General features: G+C 38.2%; 1 protein-coding gene across 1 annotated transcript; it reads left to right on the top strand.

Annotated features, from left to right (window-relative positions):
• Nucleotides 1–825: 825 nt before the first annotated feature.
• LOC135633221 (large ribosomal subunit protein eL43) lies at nucleotides 826–3,762 on the top strand. The gene is made up of 5 exons (XM_065142434.1): nucleotides 826–942; nucleotides 1,589–1,628; nucleotides 1,722–1,810; nucleotides 3,319–3,401; nucleotides 3,485–3,762. Exons 1-5 carry the CDS (start codon nucleotides 940–942, stop codon nucleotides 3,546–3,548), a joined length of 279 nt encoding a protein of 92 aa, XP_064998506.1. The 5' UTR covers nucleotides 826–939; the 3' UTR covers nucleotides 3,549–3,762.
• The last annotated feature ends 14,450 nt before the right edge of the window (nucleotides 3,763–18,212 follow it).

The following is an 18,212-nucleotide window of genomic DNA, read 5'->3' as shown; positions in this document are numbered from 1 at the left end:
AAATTTATGTTTCCCGATGACACCAGCGGGCAACGGCGGCGAGCAGCGGGCGGGTGGCATATAGTAGGAGGCAGCAGCGGCCACGGTGACGGGGTGGTGGTTCCGCTTCGTGGGCACCGCGTGGATGGCGTTCCTAATGTCGCCCGTCGACAGCGGCATCTGCATGACGAAGCTGCTCTCCGCCAACGTGCCGGGCGGCGTCCTGGTGTTTGGCCATGTGTTCGGCGGTGCCGCTAGTGCGCTCTGCCTCTTGCATTTTTTAGGAATTATGTTGGAATTCGTATACGAGTGTCCCACGAAGATTAAAAAAAAAAAATCTAATAATAAGATTTGATTCTTTTATAAGATTTCAGAAAGTTATCTTAAAGAAAAAATTATCTTTAATATAAATTTCATATAAATTCACCGGAGAGAAACCGAGAGGGTCTTCAAAAGACGAAACGAGAAAGAGGAGACGAGTAGCAGCAGGAATGGAGAGGGTTGCGTGCAACACAGCTGGTGAGAGGGAGGGGGGGCGGCGGGCGTGACAAACGGAGAGGGTTCATTCGTCGTCCTTGGAAGCAGAAGATTGCGCCACGGCAGGGAAGGGTAGCCCTTCCCCACGCCAAAAGCCAAAGCCCGAGAGATGATGATGATGCTCCATGGCAGGAGCACAGGTTTTGCAGAGCGGAACGCTGTTTGCTCCTTCCGATGGGAGGGATCGAACTCACGGGTTTTCAGAGTGCGCACGAATCTCCAAGCACTGGACGGTCGAGATCGTGATTTCGACGCTCCTTGGCCAGCTCGGGAACTTGGGACATCGAACGGCCGCGATTGCTCGATCCCCCTTCTGTTCTAGATTAGGGTTTTGGCTATAAAGGGCAAAAGTTGGGGTACGTCGCGGCCGACTCTTCCGTCCGTTCTTCGGAGTTCTCGCTCGGCGTTTAGGTCTTCGGAGCAATGGTATGCGATTTGTTCTCTTCGGTTTTTTGGTATTCCTTCTCGACCCCTCTTCAAATTGGATGATGGTAGAGACAGAGAAGCGGGGAATGGCTGGAAATCTATCATCTTTTGTTTGGAGTTCCTTTCGTATTCATTTGATATATCTTTGAGTGTTGAACTGTGATGGATGATTCGATGGACATTGAGATATTGCTGGTCAACGAAATGGTTGGAGATGATCTTTGTTTTCAGATCGTTGATACTCGCGCAAAAGAACTCATTTTGTGACCGATTCTAATCTCTGAAAAATTATGTTTTGAAATAGTTTTTCATCCATTGCAAACGTACTGAAAAAGGTGTTTTTATTTTAGTACAGAGTGATTGTGTTTGAGAACTTGTGGGCATAGATTTTGGCGTCACTCCTAGATCAATGCAAGGGATAGCATATATCTCTATGTAATAAGAAGTCTTCTATTGTCTTGTTTATGCACTAGATTTACTAAGTTGAGTCAGTGGACATCAATCTCACTACTACTTCTATGGTGGTGCTCCCGAATGAGCATTGGCTGAGTTGTCAACCAGTTGTGATTTGCGACCGTCCGCCATGTATCTTCACTTGATTGAATTTTTCTGATATCTAAGGCTACTTCTTTTCATTTGATTGCAGACGAAGCGTACCAAGAAGGCCGGAATTGTTGGCAAATACGGTATATCGTATATCTTCAAACGTTGGTTATGCTGATGCAAGAACCATTATAAGTTTTAATTTGCTTCTGTTTCTTTTTTTCTGTGCTTTTCAGGTACCAGGTATGGTGCAAGTTTGAGGAAGCAAATCAAGAAAATGGAGGTTTCTCAGCATGCAAAGTACTTCTGTGAGTTCTGCGGGAAGGTATGATTTCTTTTGCATCGAGTGTTGTTGCTTGTTTGCGAGGTAACCTTGCAAAAATCTCATTCCTTAGTGCTCACGGTGTTAGCTTGGCAATTAACCTCTCTGCTGGTATTTGCATCTGACTTGATTAGCTGAAATGGCATAATAACTAGAGCGATGCTATTTGCATATTTAGACTGACAATCTTATATGGTGGGCGTTGAGTTCAATCAAACTTTTAGTTGCTCTCTTTCTAATGACATATATGTATGTATGTCAACTTCTCTAGTGTTTGAAATGCGAACAAGCCAATGGACTAAACATTTTGGTGTAACTCTACCTTTTTCTAATTTGATATATATTTGTGTGTGTTACCTTCTCTAAAGTTTGAAATGTTAATGTGCCGATAAGTTAAACATTTTGGTCTTAGTCTTTTTTTTTATTTTGATATATATTTCAGTTTTTGTTTCTTGACTAGTCTATTTTTTCTTTTCTTTTTGCCTTTTAGGAGTAATTTCAATACTATCATGTTTTTTGTGATTTCCTTTTTACTGTCCGAAGAAGGTTATGGATATTATGCTTGTCCCCCTCACTATTATGGTTGTGATTTTTGAAAGTAAATAGGTGACAGATATGTCTCATTTGCCAATATATTGATAATGAATCGTGCCACATTTCTCATTATAATTAAATGACTAATTGTTCTCCTGTGAACAATGTTGAATTACCTAATTGAGAATTTCTCAAAATCTTCTAACTCTTGCCTTTTTGGTTAAAGTTATTAAATCATTTATTTGTGTCACGACCATAATGGATTTGTTAACTTCATCGAGCCTAAACCACTAGCTCAAATGTGTAAGCTGATATTAATAGCGTGGGCCACTAGCTCAAAACTTAAATGCATAAGCCGAAGTGAATGTCGTTGTTAACTTTGTATATCTCATGATCCTTAAAAGCCATTCTAAGCCTTAGTCTGCTTTCAATGTGGGACTAAGCCGGAGTGTTACAATCTCTCTCGCTTAAGGAATTGACGTCCTTGTCAAGCCCCAAAATAGTCCAGAATCAGACTTTGGTATTCTATGACATGTGAGGCATAGCTCAGTGATGGCTTCACGTCGTGACGTGCCCTTTATTCCTAATGTTTTCCTACTTGGTTCTTTTATCGTGTTCTAATGTTGACTCGGATACCAATTGTGATAACCTAACATGATGTGATACTCGATCTTGATTTCGTTGAGCTTGGACCACTGGTCCAAAATACTTAATGGTAGTACATCTTTCACCCATCAGACCCCTTTATAAGTCATTCTAAGTTTTAGTCCACTTTCTACGTGACATTAAATAGTGATGTTACAATATTGCTCATCTATATTGATCATGTAGTTGACCCAAACTAGTTGGGTTACTACACCTTTTATTGTTGTTATCATTATATATTTAGCCATTGTGTTGACACTTTTTTTTATATGATCTATTGTGCTTTTTTTATTAGTAAAACTTATAATATTTTGGGCTTGGTACTGTTGCAGTATGCTGTGAAGAGAAAAGCAGTTGGGATTTGGGGCTGTAAGGATTGTGGCAAGGTCAAGGCAGGCGGTGCTTATACATTGAAGTGAGTCTACTGCTACTCTAGTGTGTCACCTAATTAGATAGATTAGTCTCTTTCTTACATTTTCGATACTGCATTGCTTGCAGCACTGCTAGTGCTGTCACTGTGAGGAGCACTATTCGTCGATTGAGAGAACAAACTGAGAGCTGATGATGCAGCTTAAGTTCCAGGACAGGCCTTATCGAATATTATATCCGAAAACTTTGATTGTGATGTAGGCTAAATGTAGTAGCTTTAAGATTGTTGTTACTGCCAGGAGGTTCCTTGGCTTTGCAATTGACATAATTTGCATCTGCAACTACAATTGCCTTTTTCTTGGATGATTAGAAGAGAAGAATCTGGAATCATTTGACTGTTTCTGATATTATTGTTTTGTTTAGTTTGTGTCTGAAACATTTTCTTCATCAGCTCCTGTTCTGTCTGCCCCTCCATTTGTAGCAGTGTTCGAAGGGGAGGACGGTCACCTTGGCAACCCTCGTCGGGCTTCGTCATCACCATCAGGCTCGTCCTCGAGTTGACGATGGTATTGTCACACTCTATAGTGGTTTTAGCTAGCATTGCCTCGCAATACTCGAGTAATTTTTACGGATGATGAGCGACGCTCAAACGAGATATGCATAGTCCACAAAGGATTTATACAACAAATAAAAAGTGTGGGTAATTTAATGTATCATTGCACACAAATAGGGTTTCAAAGAGTGTTGCATCCTTTGTCATAACTTATCTCTGCTTTTGTTGAGTCGTCGATTTTGATCCGTCCACTTGGTTGCAACTCGTCATCGCTAAGCTGGGGAAGTTGGCTGAGTTAGAACACTTATTCTTGAGTCATTCAGATTTGTTAGTTAGCAAGAGAAGAGCTTTCATATTCTGCATTCAAGCCCTTTGTCGGTGTCAACATGTAAAAGCTTGACTATTACATGTTGGTTGGACCTTCACCGTTCATACAACTTGAAGTGTCCTTGGCTTTCTCCTGCAAAGTTTATCTCTCGCATCTTTCATTTGATGGGACTTTCGATTGATATAGATCTCTATTGCATAGGTGAGGAGAATTGAGTTCCTCGGAATAGATTCATCCAAATTTTCTTGCATTGTACTCCTTGCTTCGAGTTGATTATTTGATTTTACTCGCTCTTTGCCATCATACTTTTGGAATGCTAGAAGTGTTGCTCGAATCTAACTCAGGTTTCGCCCTTACAGAGTGCTTATGTAATAACTTTGGTCATGCTTATGGGATCGAAAATGTGCTCTCTGATGCTTTCTGTGCACAAGTTTGGTCGGTGCTCAAAAGATCCATCACTATGGTACCATGCCTCATATCATGATGTTCATAGCCTTCAGTCCGATGCTTTCTTGCCCAAGTACTTGGGTAGTCGAGTCCCTCCTAGACTCGAGGTTGTTGCAATCTTGTCTCTACTGATTAGTTGCTTCTGTATACCTTATGACTTGAAAAATATTTTTATTTTAATCTTTGGCCAATCAAACTATAACTTTTTGATATGGTCACCACCATCCTGTTATTGTATGGCCACCACAAACTCTAATTCTTTGGTCGTTTGCTTGGTATTAACAATTGCTCGATCAGTCTCACCCATTGAGAGTACTGGGTTATCCACGAGCGAACATAAACTTTAAAACTATTTGTTGCTCAACAACTTATTTGAGGGGTCTTAGAGTTTCTCTAACTCTGAAAATGATACATAATGTGGATGGTTGATTGGGATTTCAGTTCCATTAAGTTCGGATAGCCATTCCACCTTGTGCCTCTATGGAGAGAGCTTTAGCAACTGAGATCTTGGCACATCGGCATATTCTTCAAGTGCATCTATCGTGATTGACCCTTATCCTACGTTGAGGCCTTTTGACTCTAGCCATATCATTGTGGGATGAGTAAGTCTTTCAACCTTAATTCTTTCATCACTTGCAGAGCTAAAATTATGTCTTTCAAAGCTTCCTTCAAAAGTACCACTATGCATGGAGAGTCATTATCTATCAGAAATAAAGAATTCAAGAATGGCATAGGTATTTGCTTTTGCCTCTTATAGAAGCTCTACCCCCAAGAACAACTTGAAAATCATCCAAGAGAAGTGCCAAGTTGGTGCTTCTACTCCAATCTTCAATCTTATTATTGACTCCCTTTGCCAATGTAGAGATAGGTTTAGCCTCCGAATTGATTATCTTCGTTCGGCTCTAACTTTTATGTTATCTTTACTCTGAGTCATTTTGCCTCCCTATTTGTTACAAAATTGTGTGTAGGTTGTGTGTCCACTAATACGTGAGTCGCCTTCTCTTTCAGCTTGATGTTCACGAACATCAGTAGGTTATCATGTTCCTTTGTCTCTTTTGGCATTGTCTTATATTACTTCCTCACGTGACATTGCAGTGCATTCAATAGTTGCATCGCCCCAATATAAGATTGTTGTGGTGATCTTATGTTACTACTCGACTCTGACAAACTTGAGCTTAGATAGTCAATCTTCTTCTTTGGCCTTTGTTTTGGTTTCTCTCAGACTTCACATCATAATGTGTTTAACAAACATGTAACTCTCATGCAAGATCTTGATGATGATTTGTCACTACTTGAGCTCGATATACTCGCCGAATGATTTTGCTTTCGCTCTACCCATTCTGTGGTTAGAAAGAAGGTGTAAGGGCATTGAGTACCTCCTTTCACTGCAAGCATTCCAACATTGCATACTTTCAACCACACAAATGATATCTTGGACTTTGGGATATTACCTCTATATCTAAGTCCTAGCAAAGCACTTTTCTTCTTTGAGTCATTCTACATAGAAGCTCTTGTAGATCTCTTCTTTGATGAGTACTTTTTTTTTTTTTTTTTCATTATAGAGAAATCTATAAGCCGTTTTGTATCGTTGATTGTACTTGCTAGCGCATAGATATTATGACGATGTAACTCTTGTTTAGCAAACAATTTTAGACCATTGAGGAAGTAGAAAAGTTTATCTTCCTTGAACATATCTTGAATGTCTAATATCAATGAAAATTACTTTATATAGTCTTTGATAGTAGAGGTTTGGCAAAGTTGTTGCAATTTGTGCCATGCAATGAACTCTATGTATTTAATGTGAACTAAGTTCACAAATTCTTTCTTCAAGGCTTCCTAAGTGTCAATGTTATAATGATCTTGTTGCATTTCTTTCCATTGCGTGTGCCACCACAATTTTGCATCACTGATGAGATACATCATTACTCTGAAGTACTACTCCATATTGAAGAGGAAGTCTTCTAACTCTTTGGCATCCTGAGCACCCTCGTAGCTTTAAGGTTCGAGAGCCCTTAATCTTGATGAGAGATGATCGCCAGATATTCCTCCACTTGCATGTGTAGCTTACATGAGTATTGAAACTTGAGTTGTCAAGTCTCTTGCTTGCCCTTATAAGTATTGCACAAATCCTCTCGTGTTATCTGACAACCTTTTGATTCATTCCAACCCTGTTTGCATGGGCTCTATCACTTCAAAAAGCTCCCCACTTATGTAAATTATGTTAACTTTTGGTTGACAAGGTAAGTTGCAGCTCCAACTTGACCCCTCTTTCATTAGTGCTTCTATGTCATTAAGGTTGCCTTTCAACTTTTGCCTATTTTATGTGGGAGAACTCTTGCACCATGGGAACATCACTACATATGCCACACTCTACTTGAGTAGTTTTGCTAGTTTTCATGCTGAGTGCTTATTTATTCTCGAGAACAAATCATGCATTATTTTTGCCCATGTTGTACAACAATGCTGGTTTTGCCACACTATTCTACCATGGTAATTTGATGCTTGTTTTACTTGCTTTGATGCCATTCTATCATATCTTTAACTGGGATTGTCTAAGATATGTGACACTCAAGCAATATGTATATGGAATGATCAGTCGAAACCTTAACCTTGTGCGGCTCGTAAAGGACATGCATAACAAAAAAAAAAAGGTCAAAAAGACAAATGAGCGAGTAATTTTTTATCATCATACACGAAAAGGATAAAAAAATCAAGATCCAAAGCAACATAAAGAAATCAGCTTTTATTAGGCTCAAAAAGGATTCGAATACGAGCTGAATGTAGATGCAGTAGCTGAGTACGAGCTGAACGTAGGTAAAAAAGGATTCGAATAATATGGAGTAGTGCATATAAAGGGGGCTTACGAAGGTAGATGTAGGCCCAATATTCACCTTACTTTCGTCGAACAAAAAAGGGACACACTATAGATGTTGCATTACTCCTTAAACATACACCTAAAGCTTCATCCTCCCTAGCATCACCCAGGAGGTTTTAAGGTTATGAGATAGTTAATGTTTCATATTGCTAGGCTGTAAACTATAAAATAAGCTAGTGGCACATGAGATCGATATTATTTTGGGTCATTTTTTCCATCGCTCGGTGTCATATAACTAAAAATATTTTTTAAATTTTACATGATGAAAATATGAAATAAAAACTTTGACAACAAATAAAATGAGGCTGACAATAATGTTTTATACCTAGTACAATATGCTATTTAGAAAACATTAAAAAAGAGAAAATAGTAGAAAATAAGAACTAAAAACTATTATGGACAAGCATCAAACACTTTGTTTGTATTGCTCTACTAATAGCTTGCTTCGACTTCTCGTCATGATGGCTAGGAGCACCCTGTCAATGGAGATCCCCTTGATGTTGATAACATAGAAGGGCTTGAGGCATAGGTCGAGGACGAAGATGGTTTCGAGCGGGTGCCCTCGAAGAAATGATGATTGTTTTCACCGATAGGGTATGAAATGTAATTACATAGTATGCTTGGAATAGTGAACTTGATGGCTATTTATACATATTAGCAAAGAGGATTTTTCTCAACTGCTTAGAGATTTCCTCGTGCAGTTGAGGAAATCTTATATGCGATCATACCTCCACAAGATTAAGCTTCTATTAAGGATGTCAATCTTGAACCGATGCAATGAAAATAGTTTGTAGGTAGAGGCTTTGTGAGTGAGTCTGCTAGTTGATTAGCTGTATACATGTGAGAAACACGTAGTTGATGTTTGACAACATGATCTCGTACAAAGTGAAAGTCGATAGTAATGTATTTTATGCGGGAGTGGAATATTGGATTGATACATAAGTAGGTAGCTCCAACATTATCACAATATATTTTAGGAGTAACGGTGGAGCTGAGGTTGAGTTCCTTGAGCATATTTGTGATTCAATTGAGTTTAGTAGCGACGGTGGCGATGACATGGTATTTAGCTTCAGTTGTAGACTGTGCAATTGTCTTTTGTTTTTAGAACTCAAACTGATTTGAGTAGCTCCAAGGAAAATAATATACCTTGACATGGATGTTCTATTATCAAAGTTTCCTACCCAATTAGTATCAACAAAGGTATAGAGATGGAGTGGAGCATTTTTGTGAAGGAAAAGATCATGATTGAGAGTCCCTTTAAGATATTGCAAAATACATTTGACCATAGACTAATGCGTAGTAGATGGTCGATGCATGAATTATGATAATTTATTGACTACAAATGAGATGTCTAGATGGGTGAGAACCAAGTACTATAAGGAGCTAAGTACTTGTCGGTATTGAGTGGAGTTCGTAACAGGGCTTCCATCATATAACTTGAGTGATTCACTAGTAGGGAGAGGAGTTGTAACCACTTTTGCATCATACATATTTGTCTTTGATAATAAATATTGAATATACTTTCTTTGTGATAGGAAGATACCTGAAGATATAAATATTGCTTCCACTCTCAAAAAGTAGCTCAAGGTTCCTAAATCTTTCAAGGAGAATTAATCAGTCAAATGCTTTAGGAATGTCCGAGTCTCCACGGGATCATTGCCCATGATAATAATATCATCCACATATACCAGAAGATATATTATGCTTTCATTTTGTTATCATAGGAATAACGAAGTATCAGACTTGGAATTGATGAAGCCAATTGATGTAAAAAATGAGCTAAGTTCAGTATACTAAGCTCTTGGAGCTTGACGAAGTCCATAAATAGTTTTTTGTATAAACATACCTCGGATACTTAGGATGAACGAAACCAGGAGGTTGTTGCATAAAGACATCTTTAGTCAGAGACCCCTATAAAAAGGTATTGTTAACATATAGTTGTCATAGGTGCTAACCTTTTGAAATGACCAAACTTAAGATAAGTCGGATTATTGTGAGTTTAACAATGAGACTAAATGTCTCTGTGGAATCGACACCAAGTTATTGATAAAACCCTTTGGTGACTAGACATACTTTATATCGGGTAACAGATTCGTTTGGGTTCTGGTTAATTCGAAAGACCCATTTACACCCAATGATATTTTGCGTGTGATGAAAAGGTACTAAGGTCTATGTAGAGTTATGGATGAGAGCATCGTATTCTTAGCACATGGCTTTACGCTAGTGAGGAGATTTTTTAGCTTGAGTAATTGTAGTAGGTTCACTGGCCTCAAGGGAGGAGTTTGTTATAGCATGTGGGTGGAGTATATGGAGGTGAGTTGAGGTGTTGTTTACCACAAGCTGAGAGGAAGGATGTGAGAGCTTAATATTCACCTCCGCCATCAGAGTAAACTGTTCTAATGGAAGACTAAAAGAAATTCTCGACCAACTTTCTAAAGTTGGTAAAGATTGTTGAAACATCAGATTTATTATAGAGAGGATAGAACCATGTGTACTTAGTGAAATAGTCTACAAAAATGACATAAAATTTGAACTTGTCAAAAGAAAGGGTTGGGGTAGGGCCCCAAATGTTTGTATAAATAAATCCAAATAGTTTAGAGCAAGATATAGATGATGTTCCAAAAGGTAGTCTATGATTTTTATTGCTAAGACAAGCATGACAATGAGAGATAGTGCTACTAGTTTTAAAAGTAGGAAGAGAATAACGAGAAAGCAGTTTTTACTAGATAAAGGGTGAGGGTTGACTAAGACGATGATGCCACACATCAATTGGAGTTGCAACTGAAGAATAAATAGTAAGCTGGGTAATTTGTGAAGTTGATGGTCACTCATAAATGTTGTCTTTGTTCAGGCCTTGGACTAAAGATACCCTCTTGCTCAAATCATTGACAAGAAAAGAGTCAGGAAAGAATTCAATTAAGGCATTATTTTGTGTGCAGAATTGAGAAACGAAAATAAGATTTTGTTTAATGTGAGATGCACACAAAATATCATCGAGTATAATAGTTGTGGTAAGTGAATTAAGTGTTGTGGAACCCGTATATGTAATAAGAATTCTTTTACCATCACCGATGATGATATCTTCATTTTTGCCATAATTATTGTGGATGAACAAGTTCTGAAGATCATAGGTGATGTGATGAGAGGCGCCAAAGTCCACAATCCAATTAGATTGGCGAGTAGTTGGAGTAGTCATTAGATTCGTTTGAGGACACTATGATGGAGCATGAAGTTTGGGTCAAGATCGATAAACTTTCGTAGAGTGTTCAACTTTGTCACATAGCTAGCAAACAACTCTTTGTTTGCTAGTGAGGTCAGGACTCTAGGGTTGATGATTATGAAAGTTGCCACCTTGATAGTGATGATTGAAGTGTTGATGATGTGGATGAGGGGGGTTTGGTTTGAGACCCACAAGGTCAGGAGGTAGTATAGCTAAACCTTTGTTGATGTACTTATTGTACTGGTTTCTCTTTCTCTTGGATTTTTAATTGACCTGAGTTGTGATAGTTGGTTCGGGCAACCTGTCATCACGCTTCAAATACGTCTCATAGTCAGTCAACTTGTTATAGAGTTCTTCAAATAATATTGGTGAGTCGTATGCCCGAATTACTGTTGCCAATTCTTTGTACTCGTTTCCTAGGCTATTAAGGGTATGAAATATGACTTCTTCATCATTGAGGGAATGATCTATCAAAGCCATGTCATTGATGATAACTTTGATATTTTGTAGATAGTCAACAATAGTACTTCCCTCTTATTTTGTTGTCATCAGATTGAATAGAAGTTGAGCATGCGAGTATAAGAGCGATTTGCCAAGATGATTTGCAACTTGTACCATACTTTTACAGTAGTCGTACATGAAGATATTAGTGGGGCAACGAACCCTGTGACTGAGGCTTGAATAGTTTAGAGGATGAGGCGATCTTGACATAACCATAGTTTGTGGTTTAGATTTGGTACTGGACTTGGTTCTCCTGGGATATTGACTATTCCAAGTGGACACTGAAGAGAGCTATCGACGTAGCCTATGAGATCATATCCAAATAGAAGATTAGAAAGTTGTGTACGCTAAGATGCATAGTTACCGCCTTTGGATAATTTGAAGGGAATGAGTGTTGCAACATTGATGGTGAGAAGGTCTGTAGATTGAGAAGTGCTATGGTTCCCTACATGGACAATAACTAAGGTGTCAAAGGTAGATGATGAAGACATTTGAAGATGCATATCTGATGGAGTCGTTAACTGTATAAGGGAGGTGGAAGAGAGCTACAACGAGGAGCAGTGCTTCTTCCAAAGGTTCGGTTGCTGCAGCAGCTGACAACACAAAGTTGCTATAGTTTTATAGATCTACTAGAGGATTGCAATACTATTTATAGTGCTGGAGAGAGTTGTAGCAGTGTTTGTAGTGTTAGAGAGAGTTACAGTAGTTTTTGCGGAAAAAGCTACAACAACGTTGGGGAGAGCTGCAGCAACATTGGAGAGAGCTACAATAATGTTTGCAAGTCTGTAGTGTTGGAGAGAGCTGCAGCAATGCTAGAGAGAGCTGCAACCTTGTTTGCAGTGCTGTAGAGAGTTACAACGTAGAACTCCGTTGGAGGGCAACGCGGGTGGTTCACCGGCGAGGAAGAATTGTTGTTCCTTGCTTAGCAACGATGACAATGATGGACAACAAGGAGATTAAGAGTTCATGGCATTCAAGAGGGCTCGATATACTATCGAGAGGCTGGACAGCGAGGGAGAAGATTGTTGAGATTTGATTTATAGTTATCTATCTAGATAGTTATCATGATATAGTGGTTACAGGATGATTTCAATAATCATCTCAATCATGATCTAGTAGTTATAGGGTAGTTTCAATAACTACCTCAATCTAGTAGTTATAGGGTGATTGTCACTAGATCCTATAAATAGGACCGTAGTTCATGAAGCAAGGGATATAGAGAGTATGTGCACTTGGAAATATTTTGTAAGTGTTCTTATAAATTCTCCTGTTTTTAAATACTACATCAGTTTTCTTGAATTGAAAGGATTCTTTTTACTCGTATCGTAGTATTCTATTTTTTCCTTGCTCCTCCATCCCCAACATTTGTGGTATCAGAGCCTAGTTTCAATCTGAACTTGGCATTATGACTTTCAACGGCAATTCCATGTCTCAACCCCTTATCCCCATCTTCTCGGGCAAAAGCTATGAATTTTGGAGTATCAAGATGAAGACTCTATTCAAGTCTCAAGATCTTTGGGACTTAATAGAGAATGGATATGCGGATCTAGATGACGAAATCAGGCTGAGGGAGGATAGAAAGAAGGACTCAAAGGCATTGTTCTTCATTCAACAAGCTGTACATGAGACGATCTTCTCAAGAATTGCAGCAGCGACAACCTTAAAGCAAGCTTGGTTAATACTTCAAAATGAATTTCAAGGCTCATCAAGGGTGATTACGATAAAACTTCAAACTCTTCGCTGTGAGTTTGAAATTTTGTTCATGAAAAGCAATGAATCGGTGCAAGATTTTCTTTCTCGAGTGACTAAAATTATTAGTCAAATAAAATATTATGGTGAATATCTTTCTGATCATAGAATTGTTGCAAAAGTTTTGAGAAGTTTAACTCCAAAATTTGATCATGTTGTTGCCGCAATTGAGAAGTCAAAAGATTTATCTACTTATTCATTTAATGAACTAATGAGTTCCTTATAAGCACACGAAGTAAGGTTGAACAGGTCACTTAAAAAAAAGTGAAGAAAAAATATTTCAGGTTAAGGGGGAGTCTTCTACTTCAAAAGAAGATAAAAAATTAGCAGGAAAAGGACGTGGTAGAGAAAATGGAAGAGGAAGAGGACACTTTGATGGGCATGATGAACAAAGGCAATCAAATTATGATCAAAGAAATTACAAGAGTAGAATTCAATGTCACTACTGTAAAAAGTTTGGTCATATGAAGGTAGATTGTTGGAAAAGAGAAAAGAAAGCAAGTTATGTAGAGGAAAATGAAGAAAATAGTAAGTTGTTTATGACTCATTCATAAGTTCATAATATCTCAAATGATATTTGGTTTCTGGATAGTGGATGTTCTAATCATATGTTAGACATAAAATCAATATTTAGAGATATTGATGAAAGTCACAAGTTGAAAGTTAGACTTGGAGATAGAAAGCAAATCCAAGTGGAAGGGAAAGGAACAATTCAGGTGAAGACAAATCAAGGGAAGGTAAAATACCTTGATAATATTTTCTTTGTTCCTACTTTATCACATAACTTGTTGAGTGTTGGACAATTAGTAGATGATGGATATTCAGTAATATTTGATAATGGTTCATGCACTATTAGAGATAAAAAAATTGGTTTGATTATAGTAAATGTTTGCATGACACAAAACAATATGTTTCTACTTGATGTGTCAAATATTGAAAGACATGCACTTATCACAACTCAAAAGAATGAGTTTAGTTTATAACATTTAAGATATGTACACCTTAACATTAAAGGTTTAAGGTTGTTAAGTAAAAAAAAAAAAAGGTTTTCAGATTGCCCAAGATTAATACACTTGATGTATGTGAAGGATATATTTATGACAAACAAAGCAAAAAACCATTTCCTATTTGGAAAAGCATGGAGAGCATCTAATTGTCTTGAATTAATTCATGCTGACTTATGTGGGCTTATGAATATAAAATCATTTGGTGGAAGTCAATATTTTCTATTGTTTATGGATGATTATAGTTACATGAGTTGAGTATATTTTTTGAAATTAAAATCTGAAACATTTGATAATTTTTGAAAATTCAAGGCACTTGTAGAAAGGCAAAGTGGTAGATATATAAAGACACTTCGGACAGATAGAGGTGGTGAATTTTTATCTAATGAGTTTAATTCTTTTTGTGAAGAAAATGGTATTCATAGAGAATTGACAACACAATATACACTAGAGCAAAATGGTGTAGCTGAATGTAAGAATCGGACTGTCGTTGAAATGACAAGAAGTTTGCTTAAAAGGAAAATATTTTCCAAATCAGTTTTGGGCAGAAGTATTTGCAACAGCAATTTATTTGTTGAATATTTCACCAACAAAGACTGTTATGAATCGAACTCCTTTTGAGGCTTGGTACGGTATGAAACCAAGTGTTAGATATCTAATAATTTTTTGTTGTATTGCTTATGCTTTGGTGAATTCATAAAATCATCACAAGCTTGATGAAAAATCTGAAAAATGTATTTTAATTGGTTATTCTTTACAATCGAAAGCATATCGATTATATAACCCTGTTAGTGGCAAAGTTATTATTAACAAAAATGTTATGTTTAATGAAAGGGCAAGTTGGAATTGAGAGACCAATAAAGGTGGAATACAAATACAGATTCCAACAGAACTAGACACTCCATAGAATCAAATGACAGATCCTGCTCCAACAAGTTCATCGTCAACCTCACCCAATAGCGGTTTAAATTCTGATTCCTTAGATGAAACCCCTTCAAGAAATTTCAGATCACTGACAGAAATTTATAACTCAACATTTGCTTTGTTTATTTTAGATCCAACAACTTTTGAGGAAGCAGTTAAAAAAGAGGAATGGAGAAAAGCAATGAAGAAGGAAATCAAGTCAATTGAGAAGAATGAAACTTAGGAGCTATTGGATCTACCGAAAGAAAAGAAAGCGATTGGGTTAAAATGGGTGCTCAAAACAAAATTTAAATGTAAATTATTTGGTCTCACTGATAGTGATTATGTAGGAGCTTTAGATGATCGAAAGAGTACTTCAGGCAAGTGGAGCCATAACAAAGAAGTATTATGGAACGGATGAACAAGTTACATATATCCTCACCAAATCACTTCCAGTTCAAAAGCATCTTTATTTTATATCGCAAATTGGTGTATGCAACTATGAATCAAGGGGGAGTATTGAGATTTGATTCTTAGTTATCTATCTAGATAGTTATCATGATCTAGTAGTTACAGGATGATTTCAATAACTACCCCAATCATGATCTAGTAGTTATAGGGTAGTTTCAATAACTACCTTAATCTAGTAGTTATAGAGTGGTTGTCACTAGGTCCTATAAATAAGACCGTAGTTTATTAAGCAAGGGATATAGAGAGTGTGTGCACTTGACAATATTTTGTAAGTGTTCTTGTAAATCCTTCTGTTTTTAAATACTACATCAGTTTTCTTGAATCGAAAGGATTCTTTTTACTCGTATCGTAGTATTTTATTTTTTCCTTGCTCCTCCATCCCCAACAAAGATGTCATCAGCGATGACCTGAAGGAGCAAGTCTGTTCTGTTGCGAGCTGTCATGAACGGTCGTCGCGCACCCGCAATAACTCCGTTCAACGAACTGTTCATCACGCTCATCTACATGTACAGCTGCTTGGCAACATGTTTTATCTTGGTTTTGAGTCATTTTTCTTGTAAAAATATAAGTTCGAACAAGTTGTAGTGCTACAAAGCGATCGCTCACCGAACCAAGCAAAACAGCCCCAAAACAACTCTGTTTTCGTGTGCCACGGGCTATTTTCTGTAGTCCGCTTTCACTCACCAAAACATCAGTCATCTCAGCCCCTTTGAACCCCCCGAGTGGCATAAGGCTAGATGGGGCTTCGGTATAGTATCGGGCGTTGAACAACCTTTCGCAAGTTTGCACATTACCTTGATGGGAACTTATTGTCGCGCCCGGCACCCGATGAGCAGCTGTTTATGGACTTGCAGCTGTTCGTTTAACCCTCTAAACTCCTTGTTTTCTCCCTCTCTCTCTTTTCTCTTGTGCACGTAAAGTGCTCGCTGAATTGCTTATAAAGCTTCCCCCTTTCGCGAGACGTCGGGACTTGTTCGTCACTCATTCGTTCGAACTAATTAACTTTCCCTTTTACAGGTTCTTTGGGACCTGCGAGAGGTTGCAAGTGGGCTGACCTTTGTGGAGCAATATCGCAAGGGTGAAGCGTGACTTAGGCAAGGCTAGCTAAGTTCGCGTCTTTGCTGCAAGGGTACCTCACAACTTAAGCAACGCAAGCTAAGTTCGTATCTTGGCCGCAAGGATGCCTCACACCTTAGGTAATTTCAGCTAAGATCGTGACAGAGTGGTGCTTGTCACAGTGATCAGGATGGGATAAGTCACTCCACTGCAGTGTTGGGTAGGGAACCGTTGCTACTTCGCTGTAGTATAGTTCTCAAGGAATGATTGCAGGAGTAGCTCATCTTCTTTGCACCATATATCTGGGATGCTACACTCATTCGTCTCATAAGGGATGATAGCAGCGTTGTTCCTTACTTATCTTTGCTTTGAGGGAGAAGAGGAGAGGAGAGAAGTCTTCGACATTGGAAGTATTTGGTCGCAGTCTGCCACAACGATCACTGCAATTTGTGAGAGATCTGCAGTTCTTACCATGAGGAGGGTAGAGGGTATTAAGGCAGATCTGTGAGAGATCTACAGTTCTTACAAATCTGCGGTTCTTATTGTAGATTTGTGAGAGATTGACTGGAGGAGGAGGCTAACTTCGGTTAGCAGTCGGCTCCAGTGAGTGGCAGGGAGGTGGTTTGTCATTGTTGGCGAGGATAATGACATGGATGGAGCAACATAAGATGGCGTCGAGTAGAGAAGAAGAGGGGTTCGTCGGCAGATTAGGTGGTTGGTGGAAAAATGAAGCAGCAGAAAGCCTTCTCCTCTATCGCGGAAGAGGAGAAGCAACAATGTGGATGGAGAGCAGTGTCGGTGAGGGAAGAAGCATCGGTGTTTGCAGCGCTAGAGGCACCAACGTAAAGTGGCAGCGGGAGAAGACAAGCACCATTTACCAAGGAAAAAGGAGAGAGGGTTCTCGACGTCGAGCACTTTCGCCGACGAGGTTGGCCTAGGAAGGTGACAAGGTTGGTGAGGAGTTGGATAACGAGAAGAAAGCTGGTTCTAGGTAAGCGGTTTTGATACCATGATAGAATATAAAATATAATTATAAAGTATGCTTGAGATAGTGAACTTGATGACTATTTATACATATTAGTAGAGAGGATTTTTCTCAACTATTGAGATATTTTCTCTGAGAAAATCTTATTTACAATTAGTCACATCCCATATACTCATTGAGATGGCCAGGAGTACCCCATCGATTGAGATCCTCTTGATATTGATGGTGTAGAAGGGCTTGAGGCATAGGTTGAGGTTGAGTATAGTTTAGGACCCGTGCTCTCAAAGAAACAACAATCGGGTGATAAGTTGAAATTGAAGATCGCTTGGGATTCACACATTAATATAAAATAATTATGACCCACTTATTCGGTACTATATCCTATGTCATCGTACCCATAATCATATTAAATTAACTTTACATGTCTCAATTTTAATACTTCTATAAGAGAAATATTTATTATAATGATAGTAACACCGAGTCATACCAAGATGCTCGAGGATCCTACGAACCACATAAGCCTTAATTCAATATAAAATTCTAAAAAAATATTTTACTCATATCATAAAATATTTATTTATATTAAACGATAATCAAGATCCGTTTATACTAAACCATGGAAGATCTTCTCGATATTACCTGAGTTTCTTAAGCAGGATCCAACTAGATGAGACTGCTTCAAACATCACTAACATCTCTTACATCTCCTACGTCAGCACATTATCTGCATTGTGTGAGATGTAATCCAATTTGATGCAATTAAAT

This window comes from Musa acuminata, chromosome BXJ3-3 (assembly GCF_036884655.1).
Source record: "Musa acuminata AAA Group cultivar baxijiao chromosome BXJ3-3, Cavendish_Baxijiao_AAA, whole genome shotgun sequence".
In the NCBI taxonomy this organism is placed as follows: domain Eukaryota; kingdom Viridiplantae; phylum Streptophyta; class Magnoliopsida; order Zingiberales; family Musaceae; genus Musa; species Musa acuminata.
The sequence above is the reverse complement of the archived record's forward strand: the minus strand, read 5'-3'. Positions and strand labels throughout refer to the sequence as shown.

Bases quoted from the DNA above. Each gene is read 5' to 3' on its own strand.
- LOC135633221 (XM_065142434.1), top strand. The intron at 1,629-1,721 runs GTATATCGTATA...TGTGCTTTTCAG, and splicing joins CGGAATTGTTGGCAAATACG to GTACCAGGTATGGTGCAAGT. The intron at 3,402-3,484 runs GTGAGTCTACTG...CATTGCTTGCAG, and splicing joins GGCGGTGCTTATACATTGAA to CACTGCTAGTGCTGTCACTG.